General features: G+C 31.8%; 1 protein-coding gene across 2 annotated transcripts in view; it reads left to right on the top strand.

Annotated features, from left to right (window-relative positions):
- Positions 1-14,750, top strand: part of LOC107450103 (kelch-like protein 8) — a 29,568-nt gene extending 14,818 nt beyond the window's left edge. For both annotated transcript variants that reach the window (XM_016065836.5, XM_016065835.4), the window contains exons 7-10: positions 3,275-3,443; positions 3,894-4,053; positions 13,208-13,409; positions 14,430-14,750. In XM_016065836.5, coding sequence (XP_015921322.1) covers positions 3,275-3,443; positions 3,894-4,053; positions 13,208-13,409; positions 14,430-14,592 — 694 coding nt within the window. In that variant the 3' untranslated portion in view covers positions 14,593-14,750. The remainder of the gene's footprint in view (positions 1-3,274; positions 3,444-3,893; positions 4,054-13,207; positions 13,410-14,429) is intronic.
- Positions 14,751-15,171: the final 421 nt, after the last annotated feature.

Below are 15,171 nucleotides of genomic sequence, written 5' to 3'. Positions count from 1 at the left end.
ACGTTTGTGATACCATTCCAAAAGCTTTTAAGATGTCTAAACCAGAGGTTTGCAAATATTGGGAGAGCGTTGTAGTTAATTCAAATATTCTTGAGAATATTTTGACGGTGATTACTGTTTCATATTTGCAAAATGATTCCAAAAATATTTCTGCCTTTGCAAGGATATCTGGCTTGAAATTTGAATTTTGTTGTATAGTTTCTAAACTTGTAATCAATGTGGTATATAACGGCTTAATAGTAGAATCTGAGTTTGAAAATTAACCAAATATTTTCTTTAATGCAGAATCTTTGGACCACCAACGTGTTTCTTCAATAGTTGCGAGCCTTTTTTTTTATTTCCGTGCTCGTTACTTTGTTCCCAGATGTTTATGCGTTGGTATGATTCACGGAAAAATACTGCGACGCTATTTAGTAGGCTGAAAAACTATGCACTTTCAATTAGTGTCTTCGTGGTATCTCCTAAAACTAAATTTCAGACATGTGCATAACACCACACATGAATGAGACCAGGGGACTCTTTGGAAAGCCATGAAGAAAATCCTTTATATTCACCTTACATATTTGCAGCCCAGTCAGTTGAATTACCGATGCACTTTGTTATATCTATATTACAAGACTTTAAAACTGAATCCACTAAAGAAAGTACATTCTGTCCAGTTGAAGATTTACATACACTCTACAACAGCAAGAAATCTTTCATATACACGATGTTTCATATATTTTTTAAATAGAAACCTATATCTTATTTGGCATCATTGAAGAGAGTTTTTGAAAATAAATAACTTTTACTTAAAATATTTTTTAATATCTCCTACTATTTTCAAGATAATAGATAAGAAAAAATACATATTAAATAGATTTTGACATATTCACTAAAAAAAATTTTTTTTCGTCATAATGTCTTTTACCTTCATTAAAACACATTTGTGCTTTTCTTCCCATGTTTTATAAAAATTGAAGCGATTTTGATAATTTAAGTGAATTATTTTTGATAAAAATGATAAATTGAAGTAAATAATCAGAATTTTTTCGTATCTATTATCTTGAGAACAGTAAGAGATATAAAAAAATTTCAAGTAAAAGTTGCTTCTTTTCGAAAACCCTCTCCAATGATGCCAAATAAGATATAGGTTTCCATTTAAAAAATCAAAACTGTGTTCAAATTCCGGTACTTCCGGGAATTAACAATATCACTATTGAATTCCTTGGGGTCGATTTAGTTATTAGATTTTTTATTTCAAATCGATTATTTGCTCCATTCTCGAAAAAAATGGGTAGCACGCATGATCTGAATCACCCTGTATATTAAAACAATATTATTACCACATATATCATATATATGTTATTTAATGTTATTATTATTTGCGCAATATTGTTTGAATTCATGCAATGTATAAAAAAAAATTTGTCGCTGCTGGCTCGGTACAATCGGCCCTCAGGCCAGACCGGCCCACCGGGCATTTGCCCGGTCTGCCTACTGGCCAGTCCGGGCCTGTTAACAATTGTAATGTTACTTTGAAAAAATGTCACAAATACATGTGTTATAATCAAGAAAAGGACGTTGAATTCATGTATAGTTATTTCTTGCCTCCCCTCCCCCTCAAAAAAAAGATAAAAATATATAGTCCCTACTGCCATTTTTTTTCGTAAGTGGCAACCCTGATTTTATTATCTAAAATGGTTGATCAGTGATGTAATGCAGGAATAATTTATACTTTTTTATGAATGTGAAATGGAACTGGTACTTAACACTAAATAATCTAATCAAAGAATGAGACTGATTTACCCAAATTCAGAAAAGCCAAAATAATTAATAGCATTTAAAATAATAAATCAAAATGAAAAAGTGCTAAAAGCAGCTAAAACCAAATTTGTCTTATTTTAATTGAGAAAGTCAGAAATTCTAGCAGAAAACAAAGAATATTTTAAGGTATGTATGTTAGCAAGACAGCACTTGGGAGCAGCCAATGCACAGGAGCCTTTCTGTTGTCAGTGGTAATACCAAAAACTGATTGCACCCTGAGGCCTCATAATGGATAAACAAATAAGAAGCAATTAGAAAAGTTGAGATGTAAATGCAATGAAAAATTAATGACAAACCGAATTTAAAAGTACACGGAGTAAGACTTAATAATGAAATGCCCACATATAAGAAAAATAAATAAAGATAATGTCACAGTTAGAATAACCAAATCAAAATAATATATAGATTGCCAAATCATTAAGAAAACTTTAGAAATAAATCAATTACTGACCCGTTTTGAAAATTTTGAAAAATGAAGCATAAAACATTCAATGAGTAAAAATTCTATAAAAGTGCTGCCATCTATATGCTTCAGGAACAAAAAATTTTAAATCTCACCCCATAGGCCTATTTATGCGGGCTTCAATATTGGCCAAATTATTTGAACGTCTTTAAAATATTTTGAATTAAAATATTATAATTACAGTAATTAAAAGGAAAATTATTATTCTCTAATGTAATCTTAAAATTCTCGATAGCTGAAAGAAAATCTGCTTTATTATTATGAATAAATTTAAACCTAATAATTTGACCAATCAAAGTATTCTTAGAAATCTTAAAGTATAGATTGCAATTAAAATGTGTTTAACTAATAACATTATATTTAAAATCTCTTCTTTTATCGTATAATCTGATGAAAATTTTTTGGTAATGAAGTTTAATATCAAGATCTTAAAAAAAAAGTGCCATTTTCATCTGAATTAGTCTTTATTAAATTTAGTTCCATAGGATAAATATCTTTAATTAAATCAAAATCATTGCAATCAAATAATTAAATCTTCAATTAATATTTTATGTTATTCCTTTATCTAATTTTTTTTCTTAATTTATTATTCTGAACTAAACACTCTTTCTCACCCTTTAATATTCACGTCCTGTATTTTTGACTTCAAGTTATGCATTGACATTTTTGATTTCTCCCTTTCATGGAATCGTGAGAAAGACTTTTTTCCTCGACCTATCTAATAGACCAATTATGATTACTAAGATTTCCCTAAAATGAAGCATTTTACGGATTTATTTTGAAAGATTTTCTCTAACTTTTATTGAGGAGCACTTTGATCTTTTGTCACTTGGATGCTAGCTCTTCTTCATGTCTTAGTAAATAATAATTTTGTATGGAACCTGAAACCTGCTTATTTTCACCTCTCGGCGACGACCTGATATATATGTGTGTGTGTATATATATATATATTAATAGTATATTTTATTAATAATTATAACTAAAGGTAATTCTAACATTGTTTAGGCGAGGCCTTGGACTTTGTTCAATGGGTGGCCCTGTATATGCAGTTGGTGGCTTAGATGATGTTGTTTTCTATTCCATTGTTGAAAGATATGATGTTAATTCTGATGTATGGAGTGTTGTTGCCCCAATGAACTGTGCTAGAGGAGGAGTAGCTGTTGTAAAATTGAAGGTTTGTTGTTTATCTATTTCTGAAACACTTTTTTCATGCCTGAATTCTGTCATAAATTATTACAATAATTTTAATATATCTATGCACACTACCCTACAATAATAGAATAGACACATTTCAACATTTTTAAATTTCTCAGGAAATACTTAAAGGATTATTTTGTTACTTTGGAGGTGTTTAGTTCGTGTGATTTTTCATACTTTGTAATAAGATTTAAAGCTCTCAGAATTTTGGATGACTAAATTTTTCTTTATGTGAATGAAAAAGAATAAAATATGCTTCTCTCAATTGATTTTATAAATGTTTTACATCAATATAATTTGTTTCAGTTAGGTATAAACTATGGTTAATTTTTATCATAAATATTTATTTAATAAACAGCAAGCTTTTAATATAAAATTTGTACAACAATTCATTTAAATATGTACTTTTTTTTAACTACAAATGTAGGGTTTGATGTATGCCTTAGGAGGAAATTGTGGACAAGTATCATTGAATACCTGTGAAGTATATGATCCTCATCTTGATAAATGGACTTTTATATCACCAATGAATAGATGTAGAGCTGGAGCTGGGGCTGCAGTATTAGATGGTGTCATCTATGTAATTGGTAATGCATTGTTTTTCTTGTTTAAAAATTGGCAGTGTTTTACATTATGTGAGTTTTTTTTTTTTTTTTTTAATATTTTATTCTTGTTTAGGGAAAAGTTCTGCAATGTTCTGAAAAGCTAGTTGGAATACTTTTTTAATTGAAATTAATTTGTTTAATAAACAAATTAATAGCATTAATCTGTTAATAGTTCATTTTTTCTTGTGAAAAGTGTTTGACTAAACTTTCTAATGACAAATACAAATGTACTCAAATAGGTCATTACTTTCAGCTTTTAAATTCTTTTTTTAAGAAAAGAAAAAAAAATATTTAATTTATCTGGTATGACTCTTAACAATTTAGGCAAATACATGGGTGAAAATATTAACCCAAACTAAGTTTAAAATCGCCCACCTTCTTTCAAAATATAAAATGTTTCTTCTAAGCAATATTGAATTTCCATAAAATAAATTTATAAAAGTAAAATCCCTTGATATTTAGTACTTTGTAATAATTATTATGTAAACTGAAGAAGTAGTTGTTTGAGTTTCATTATTTATTTATTTATCTTTTATGTTTTTTTATTTTGCTTTTGTCTGCTTACTCGTAAAATGTTCAAAAGGTCAATTAGCAATAAAATGAAGGTCAATTTTGCTTTCAGCGTTTAGGCAACACAACTTATAGTAGTCATCAAACACAGAACTACAATTAAAATTTGAGCAATCTGAACAGTGCTTTAAATTTCAATTAACGATTAACTCTTTGTGGAGCAGGAAAATTTGAACCTATATGTTTTTTAAGAAGAGGTTTCAAATTGTGGTCATCGCATATATGTCCGAAACTAAAGTGATGTGCTTTATCTTTGCATTTTTCAAAATTTAGAGTTATTCAGTAGAATCTACTTATTTAAGGGGATAAAAACTATTTTGATTTTAATGGTTTGCATTAATATCAAAAAAGTAGGGCATTTTTTTCACTCTTGAAAGGTTAAAAATAAAAATTGAGGAAATTATTTAAATTTTCACTATAAGCTGGTGGAGTGATTTTATACTTCTAGCTAATTCGAAAATAGTCAAAAGTTTTTTATGAAGCAAAACATTCTATTTGGCAATAAAATGGCATTAAAATTTGCTTGTTGGAGACATAAAGCGATTAAACTTGTATTGTCATTCGCCACAGAACTCCAGTTAATATTTTAACAGTCTAGCTAGTTGGAAAGTAAACATAGTGTCATGTTATATGGACTGTGTCCACAAAGGGGGCGAGACGCCATTTTTCTATATTAAAGGCACTGATGCATTTAAGACTAAATTGGTAAACAAATATTGATAGATTAATTTATTTAATAAACTTACCTATTTGTTCCATAGATATTGTATGTTTCTCTTTGTTATTTTTGAACATACTCTTTTTGGAAAGGGAATGAAATTTCCTTCAAAGATCTGATAATTTTTTTTTTCTAGAAACTTAAATAATTTTAAAGTACAGTCAACCCTCCTATAACGCAGTGAGTGCGTACCGCATTATATGGAAACCGCGCTATAAGAAACTCGGATTTAACCGTACAAACCAGGCTAATTCGTAGTGCGTTCTATGGAAACCGTCTACCGCGCTGTAAGAAATGCAGAATTAGTACAAATCACATCATTCGTACCGCGTTGTATGGAGACCAATAAGGACAAGATAAATTATTTTTATTGAATTGAAAAGTTTATATAAAGAAATGATACCAAAATTAAACTATAAATCTGTTTTCCAACAAACGCAAGAAAGACTTTTGTAAAATTTAATTTTTCAACACTCATCCTCGCTGTCAGATAATATGAGTCACCTAACTCGTCTTCTTTTAATAGGCAAAATATCTTCCTCACTTGGCTCATCTTCACATTGGTTTTCGATTGTAGCTTTTTTTTCTAATTCCACTAAAACCTCTCTATAGGGAGCTAAGCAATTTCTTAACTTTCTTTTAAACTTTGCGCTACGCACCGTTGAATGATCAGTTTCAATGAAATGGAGTTCTAATTCTTTAGCCAAATTTAGCCCTTTTTTTACATCTTGTAAATCGACATTTGGCACCCATTCGTTTTTCTTATTTTCATTTACCAATGGATTTGAGGTGGGTGCATCAATTAAATCCATCAGTTCATCCTCATCTAAAGTTTATTCCTCGAGTACGAGTTCTCTTATATCCTGATGGTTTGTTGTAAATTCTTCATCGCCTAAACGAGAAGCAATGTTTACTATTTCTGTAACTGGGAGTGAAATTGTAGAATCATCTTGTATTGCTTGAACCATTTCAGGTAAAAGGGGTTTCCAACACGCATTAAGCGTTGATGGTTTAATTTCCGCGCAAGCAGATGACACGGTTCTAATACAATCTAAAATAGAAAATTCCATCCAAACTTGAGTAAGGGTTTTATTTTCACTACTTTCTAATCTGTCGAAAATGGTTTGGAAAACTTGGCGTGTGTAATACATTTTTAAAGTTTGAATGACTCCTTGGTCCAAAGGTTGTATCAATGACGTGCAGTTAGGAGGAAAGAAGACAATTTTTACATTTGGATGATCCAGTTGTATGTTGTGGCAACCAGCATTATCAAGAACCAATAAAACTTTGAAATACAATTTTTTTTCCATCGTATGGGTTTCCACTGCCGGGATAAAACAATTATAAAACCAATCCTTAAATAAATCTTGGGTCATCCAAGCTTTCTTATTAGATCGCCAGAATACAGGCAATTCGGTCTTATTAATATTTTTCATAACACGGGGAGTTGAAGAACGATTTTTTATCATAGGTTTTATCATCAGGCTCCCTGAAAGATTGCTGCACATATGAAGGGTGACACGTTCTTTTGAAGGTTTAAGCCCCTGAACACGCCTTTGATTTTTCAAAATGAAGGCTCTAGATGGTAGTTTTTTCCAATATAATGCCGTTGTGCACGATGACGACGAATTGAACTACGATGAACTATAATAATAATAACATTTATTTACATAACAGAGGTAAGTTCACACAAGCTGCAGAAGACCGCAGGCAATCCTTTTGCATGACAATCACGACTACAACTACTGTATTACAACAAACTTAGGGGAGGCAGCCGGTAGCTGCTTACTTCGCTCCTTTTACATTGGAATGTGCGCCAAAGCGCCTTGTGCAAATTAATTCGGCACACACCCCACCGGTGAACAGAATGTTCACCTAATTAATACCATTTAAGCATTTACAATAATACTTATCAAAATAAAGATATAACTAAAACAGTTATCATAATGAGACTATTCATAAACAATTACAAAAAATTATTACACATACAATAAACATACATTACGATGCAAATTGAATATATAAGAAAAATTCTACTGAATTACAAAGAGCAAAATATTTTTAAACGTGTATACATACTTAAGGCTTTCAAACTGGTTAAAAAAGAAGTGAATTATTTAAGTTACTCTTATCTGCAAAATAGAAACAAAATTAGTAAAATGTATCAATTAATTTCTAAAGGATAAAGAAGCTGTATAGGTTTTTTAAAGCTGCCTTTAGAAGTTTTAACCAAGCAAGATCTGACATAATTGTCTCTACCTAAAAATATTTCCTGAATGATCCCCAATTCCCACAACAATTTTGATTTAACATTTCCTTCAATAAGAACAATATCATTAACCTTTAAATTTTTATGAATAGATGAAGTTTTAAATTGGTTATTAGTTTTTAATTGAAGTAAATATTGTTCTTTCCATCGTTTCCATAATTGTTTAACAAGGAGAGATTTGTAAGTTTTTCTTTTACTGTAGGAATCCCTTGCAGTAGTAGAATCTAATAGTTCTATGAAATGGAGGGGATATTTTGATTGTCCATATCCTAATTCGAGGAAATGAGCCGGAGTGAGAGGTTCAGGCTCTCCTGGACTATTTTCGACATACGTAAGAGGTCGATTATTAACAATTAATTCGATCTCTGCGAGTACGGTCGAAAGTTCTTCGTATGTTAGTAGAGCCTTGCCTAGTATTTTTCTCAAGGGTTCTTTTATGGTTTTAACTAGTCGTTCATAGAATCCACCCCACCAAGGGGCACGTTCAACAATGAATTTCCAGTGGATACCCTTGTCTGCGATGAAGTGTCGAAATTCACTGTCCTTCAAAATATTGGTGAAATACGCTAACTCCTTCTGAGCAGCCTTAAACGTACGCGCATTATCCGAATATATAATCTTGCAGTTTCCTCTACGGGAGAGGAATCTCCGGAACGCAAGGAGAAAACACTTAGTTGACATATCTGATACAAGTTCTAAGTGAACAGCACGCGTGACTGCACACGTAAACAGTGCGACGTAAGACTTATGAAAGTCTTGTCTGTCCTTTACGAGTATTGCTCCTGTAAAGTCGATTCCCACAATTTGGAAAGGGGGAGATTGAGAAATTCTGTCCTGAGGCAGCTGTCCACTTAATTGGTCAGCTGGTTTGACATATTTTTTACAAATGAGACAAAGCCGAATGATTGATTTTGCTAGCTGACGACATTTAGGTATCCAATAATTTTTTCGAATTTGAGTCAAAGTTGCCGATACACCACAATGAGCAATACGTTCATGTTCCCTAATCACAAGCAACTCGGCAAAGTTACTACGCCGAGGAAGAATTATTGGATGCTTTTCACCCAAGTACAAATCTGCTTCATTTAATCGACTGGTAATTCGCAATATATTGTCCTCATCTAAGTATGGCACTAAAGTTTTTATTTCAGAATTATTTCGAAGTTGCTTATTGTCTTTTAAAGTCGATATCTCCTCTGGATAAAATTCGTTTTGAATACTTTTTATCCAAAATTTTTCTGCATTTTGTATCTCATCCGCCGTGAGACACGAGTTTGTAGATTTATTAATATTTCGAGCATTGTTCACAAATCGTAACACCCAAGCAGTTACCCTTAAGAGTCTTTTTAAACTGCTGAATCGATTTATGTCGACAAATGGTTCTCTCTGCTTGGTAACAGCCACATGGACATTGGAGCGATGTTCCAGTTCCTTTGAACTTAAGTCCAAATCAAAATTGGGTTGGAGGTTGGGCCATTGATCTGGTGGTTGTTTGAGCCATGCTGGCCCATTCCACCACAATTCACTATGCAATAGTTTGGTAGCGGATGTACCTCGTGAAATAATGTCAGCGGGGTTGTCCCTTCCTGGACTATGTCCCCATTGATTTGGATTAGAAAGTGTCTGAATTTCTTCAACGCGATTTTTGACATATGGTTTAAAGGTTGAAGAATCACCACGTATCCAATAATACGAAATAAGTGAGTCAGTCCAAAAATATATATTGCTTTTAAATTTAAGACAAGACGATACTTGTTTGGCTAACCTGGCTGATAATAGGGCTGCTGTCAACTCTAATCGTGGCAGTGTTAGCGATTTCAATGGTGCTACACGACTTTTCGAACAAATAAAACTAGTTTCTATGCTATTACGTGAAGTAACAAAGCGCAAATAAAGAACTGTTCCATAAGCTATTTTGCTTGCATCGGAAAAGCAATGCATTTCCAAATTCATTAATTTTTTATTCGGTTCACCCAAATAATAACATGGTATTTTAATATAAGTCAAATCCTCCGCCTCACTACTCCACTTCTGCCACTTGCGGTGTAGCTCAGGGGGAAGATCCGAGTCCCAATCAAGTCCTGCTGACCAAAGTTCCTGCAGAAGGCATTTCAATCTAATGACGAATGGACCTAGTATACCGAGAGGATCGAAGATTCGTCCGACTACACGCAAAATTGATCTTTTTGATTCTATTTTACGAGACAGAAATTTTAAAAGGTCCTTCGGATCAAAATATATTAGATCACTTTCGGCATCCCACGATAGTCCCAAAACTTTAATTGAAGGTTTGGAATCAGCCAACGTGTTTTTAGAGTGCTGTGTTTCAATACTTTCTTGTTTCCATAATAAAGCAAGATTTTCCGAATTAGTGGTCCATTTGTGTAACAACATACCCGCATCACTAAATATTTGCAAGCACTCCTTGGAAGTACTTAAAGCGTCTTCAATATTATTTTGTCCCAAAATTAGATCATCGACGTAAATCGAGCTATTTAATAACTCAAATGTCTCTGGAAACTGTTCCTTGTATTTTCTAAAATGATGTTTCAAAGTCGCTGCAAGAAGGTATGGACTAGGCCTAAGGCCAAATAGAACTCTGGTAAAATTCAAAATGTAGGGATTACCATTCAAGCTATCTGCCCAGTAAAAACGAGTAAAGTTTCTATCAGGAATATCAAGTTCAATTTGAAGAAATGCAGATTTTACATCTGCTGTAAACGCTATAGGATTTTTCCGAAAACGTAGAAGAAGTTCCAGAATATCAGGATGTAAGTTTGGACCAGTAAATAAGCTTTGATTTAACGAGGCATACCCATCTTCATGGCTAGATCCATCGAATACAATACGCAGTCTACTGGTAGATTTGTCATTGCGTATCACTGCATGATGGGGCAGAAAAAATCCCGTACTATCCCTCAAAGAATCACATGAAGTATGCTCAACTATACCTTCCTTAATGTAACCATCGATTACATCCCTATATTCACAATGCAACTCTGGATCCATCCCAAACCTACAACATAACCTTTCAAAACGCTTACGAGCAATATTTTCATTATTTTTCAAAACTTCTCTCATTCCTGGTCTCCAAGGCAAGCTTACACGGTATCTACCCTCTACAAAACTAACTGAATTATCAAACTCACTAAGCACCTCTTCATCTCTATTACCTAAATTCACCGAATCCTTGTCAAATATTCCTAAATTTTCTAACTCCCAAAATTTCCTTAATTCAGCCGAAATTAATTCATTTTCATTAATAACCAAATTTACAGACGTACAAACGCTCTGCTCATCACATTTACCCTGAAGAGACCAACCAAGACTGGTATCAATAGCAACCAGTGAGGAATCCAATCTTTTAATTTGTTTTGTTAAAGACCAATAAAAATCCTGACCAATTAACAATGAAATTTCACAATTTTCAAACAATTCATCATTACTAAATGTCAATCTAATTCCCATTGACTCCATTTCCTTCCATGTATCCGGATTTGGAAGGGTAATATTAGCTCTAGAAATTTCCTCGATTTCCACTGCCTCAATCATCGCCTCATCTCCATTCAATAAATTCCTCAACCTAATTTCTACCTTACGACAAGTTTGTTTTTTAGGCACTTTAGATCCGAATGAATATATTTTTAACCTTTCTGAGCCTAACACCCTTAATCCCAATCTACGAGACAAGTTTTTCTTAATAAATGTTTTTTCACTTCCATTATCAAATAAACAAAATATTTTATCTGACGAAGAGCTACCAATAATCTCTGCCTTCACGCATTGCAGCAAAACCCCACCTTTATTATTATTTACCACAGAATTTGAACAGGTAGTTTTAACATCAACTCCCTTTTCTTTCGAATCTAAACATAAATTTTGTTTTTTAGAATTCTCTAATTTAAAACAAATCGCACGTGCATGACGCCCTTGACAAAACGAACAATTATTTTTCTTACACATTTTTACATTGCAAGAAATATTACAGCATAAAAAACATCTCCTTTCCTTAATTAATTTGTCTCTTTTTTGTTGAACATTTAAATTCTCGCAACAATCAGAAGAGTGGTTCTTTTCCGAACAAAATAAACAATTAAAAACCGCAGATGTCATTAATTCAGTCGCCGATACTCTTCCAGCCTGCCTGTTATGATTAGAGGGGGGATGAAATTCCGAATGATACTTAGAATTCCGTGTGCGAGTAACACGTTTCGCACCTAACGGACAGCCATCTTCCACAGTTTTCCTTATATTGTCTGCATTTTTCTTTAGGGTTCGAACTGTAGATTCATTCAACTTGGTTGATTTTGCAACCGACGATAGTTTTTCCCCGCCTTCTAAACGATTTAAAATTTCGATTTTATCTTCAAGAGATATAAACTTTCTTTTTAACCCTTTCCTTGTTTCTTTCGTGCTTGACATGATGCAAATCTAGGGTTAATATTTACTTTATTTTTATTATATCAGAACAAATGAAGAATATTACTTACAGTATTGTGTAATGTTGTCCAATTATAAACCACAAATTAAACAGCAAAAAGCTGAATGAACGGGCGGTGCAGAAAAAATTTTAGAAAAGCTTGGTCTCCAACAAAACGTGTGCACTGTGAAAGAGCTCTGAAAAGACTAAAACCGATGTCGCTATGAGATAAGCCGGAGATAATCTTTATGTAAACATATCTAGTTACTATGTCGCAATCCCACTGCCTGGACCTACATGAAACTGGCGCCATCTGTTCCCTTATAATTCAAATAGGCCCTAACGAACTAAACAGCTTAGGCTACGCTGGAGGAACTTATGGGATGCTGTTGACGGAAACCGCGTTCTGAGAGTATAGGAGGGCTGTCGCATTTTCAGCTCCGCATTATATGGAAACCGCGTTCTGAGAGTACCGCGTTATAGGAGGGTTGACTGTATTGAAGATTTCTCTCAGTTATGCTCATAACAAAAGCGTTTTTTCTATATAAGCATGTAAATAGCTAATTTTTAAATATTTCCTTGTTATTCTTGAGTCTTTGTTGAATTAGGGTGCAATAAACTAGTTTGATTATGTGTTGCTGTATATATAGTCAAACTCATGATGCGCTTAAAACGGTACAGTTTTAAATAGATATTTTGAATCTTATTCACCATTTTTTTTTTTCAGATTATAATGTTAAATTAGTGCTTATGATAAACAAGTTTGATATTTTGTGAATATAGTATTGAGAGATCTCAAATTTTAAGTTTGGATGAACATTAGTTTTATGAAACATTTACTTCCAATAAATTGTAGTTGAGAATTAGAAATATATTTCAAGCGTTGTCTGTTGGTGTTTCAAAACTGCAAGTAATATATTATAAAACTTTGTTAAACTGTATCCCTTAAAATGATCAATGATTTGTCTTAAATTAATTTAATACCAATCTGTTTAAAGACATTTAAATTTATCAAATTCCTTATGACAATTTTCTTCTATTTGTCCCGGTTTATACTACATTATATCTTTTATCTTGGAAAAAAGTATGTTTATTCTGCAAGAAAACTAGTAAAAATTTTGCTTTTTATAATTGTTTCTAACAATTATAATGATTTCAGGTGGATTTGAAAATAATGTTCCTTTAAATTCAGTCGAAAAATATGACCCAGATACTGATAAATGGGTCTTTGTTAAATCAATGAACTGCAATCGAGGTGGAGTTGGAGCTGCAACGCTTGGTGGTTATATTTATGCTATTGGTGGCCATAATGGAACTCATTATTTAAATGCTGTTGAAATCTATGATGTGGAAGAAGACAGGTAAAATAAATGTTTGAACTCTATTTTTTTTTTTATCTTGTCAAGTTAATATGATAATCTCTATATGATTTTCTAATAGAAAGATACATAGTTGTATAGTGTCAAAAAATATTATAGATTATGCTAGTGCCAGAAAAATAGTTTTATACCTGAAGTATGACTCTTAAAAAATTCATTCTTTTCTTAAATAAAATCAAAAGTTCATTGAGTGTAAAAAATGGTATATTTATAAAATATGCCAATGATCTTAAAGTAATGAAGAAAAAGTAAATCAGAACAATGTAAAATGGCTACAAATTATTTTTTATTAAATTATTTTCATTCTGTTGTCTTACATACACATTTTTCTTTGTTTTATTTAATTAATTTTCTTTATATAAAATGTTCAAATTACTTAACCATTATTGAAATGTCTAATAAATGCAACTGATCTATAGATGATGGGCAATTAAATATTTTTGTTTCTGTATCAAATAATTGGAAGTATTTTTATTTTAGATCCTTCTACCGGCTCCTTGATCTACATAAATTACGATTTTGAATTAATTTAAAAAATGCAATTCGGTTGCTCATGGAAGTTAGGATATGGATTGGAATATAGTGTATAACTACTTTATTTTTTTTTTTTGAAAAAAAGTAAATAATAGGCGGTGAAACTTGAAGAATTTGTTCACACTGTGAATCAAAAAACCTTCATATATTGATGTACCTTTTTTTCCCCTAAAAGTGCAATTATTGGGATTTGCTTCTGTGTCATTAAAATATTTTACTTGGTGCTCCATTAAAGAGTTCAGCTTTTCTAAGTTTCTTATTCTCAGTTATAGAAATTTTTCTTCCTTATTAATCCTTAATTATGAAATGAGATAATTAAATGGAAGGAAATTGAAGAGTACTACTTCATATTGTGTTTTGTTATCTCATAGTTTCAGATTTTCCATCTGCAATTTCTTTTAACTTTATAACTTCTTTTTGTTCATAGTTTCATTTTCATAATTTTTTTAAATGAAAATAATATTGTAGGTGGAGAATGGGTCCAGAAATTAGTGACTGCCGAGCTGGTGCTGGTGTGACATGGTGTTCTCTATCATCAGATTGCTTAAATAAGCTTTGTCAACCTAAAAGTCCTAATAAAAAAGATAAAAATTCCTCAAATGTCACAGAAATTCACACAGCATCTTGCTGATAATGTGATGGCCTGAGACATGCAATATTTAAAATTTGCAGCAATATTGCCTGCAATATTTAAAATTTGCAGATTGTCATAAGAATAGTGTGCACATTTTTGTGCCTCCAAGGTATTAACTTACCCAAAGAATAAATGCTCATTTACTTTTTTTCCAACAACTGTCAGCTTTATATTTTCTCATAAGCTAGTTTTATACAAATGTTCCTATCTATAATTATATGTGGACATATTTACTTTAAGATATTTTGTGCTTTATTGTTTATATCATTAAGAATTCCTAAGTTATTTGTGATGCTGTTGCTAGGTAATTATGTCTGTCTTCTGAAAACATGGTTTTTGTTCATGTAAACTTTTTATATTTTTATACATTTGCCAATTTTTTGGTTTTAAGAAGTGAATTTTTTGTATTACCCTTTATTATTGTAGAGCTTCAGTTTTGACTAAGTAAAACTTCCCCTCTTAAAACTAGTTTCATAATAAATGATCAATTTTAAACTAAAGTTTGCACGAAATACTTAATTTTAAACTAAGAGACTTGTTGATATAAGCATTCAAACTTGAAATTTTATAGTAAAA

Source organism: Parasteatoda tepidariorum, chromosome 11 (genome assembly GCF_982258835.1).
Source record: "Parasteatoda tepidariorum strain Cologne lab strain chromosome 11, Ptep-v5.0, whole genome shotgun sequence".
Classification (NCBI taxonomy): domain Eukaryota; kingdom Metazoa; phylum Arthropoda; class Arachnida; order Araneae; family Theridiidae; genus Parasteatoda; species Parasteatoda tepidariorum.
The sequence above is the reverse complement of the archived record's forward strand: the minus strand, read 5'-3'. Positions and strand labels throughout refer to the sequence as shown.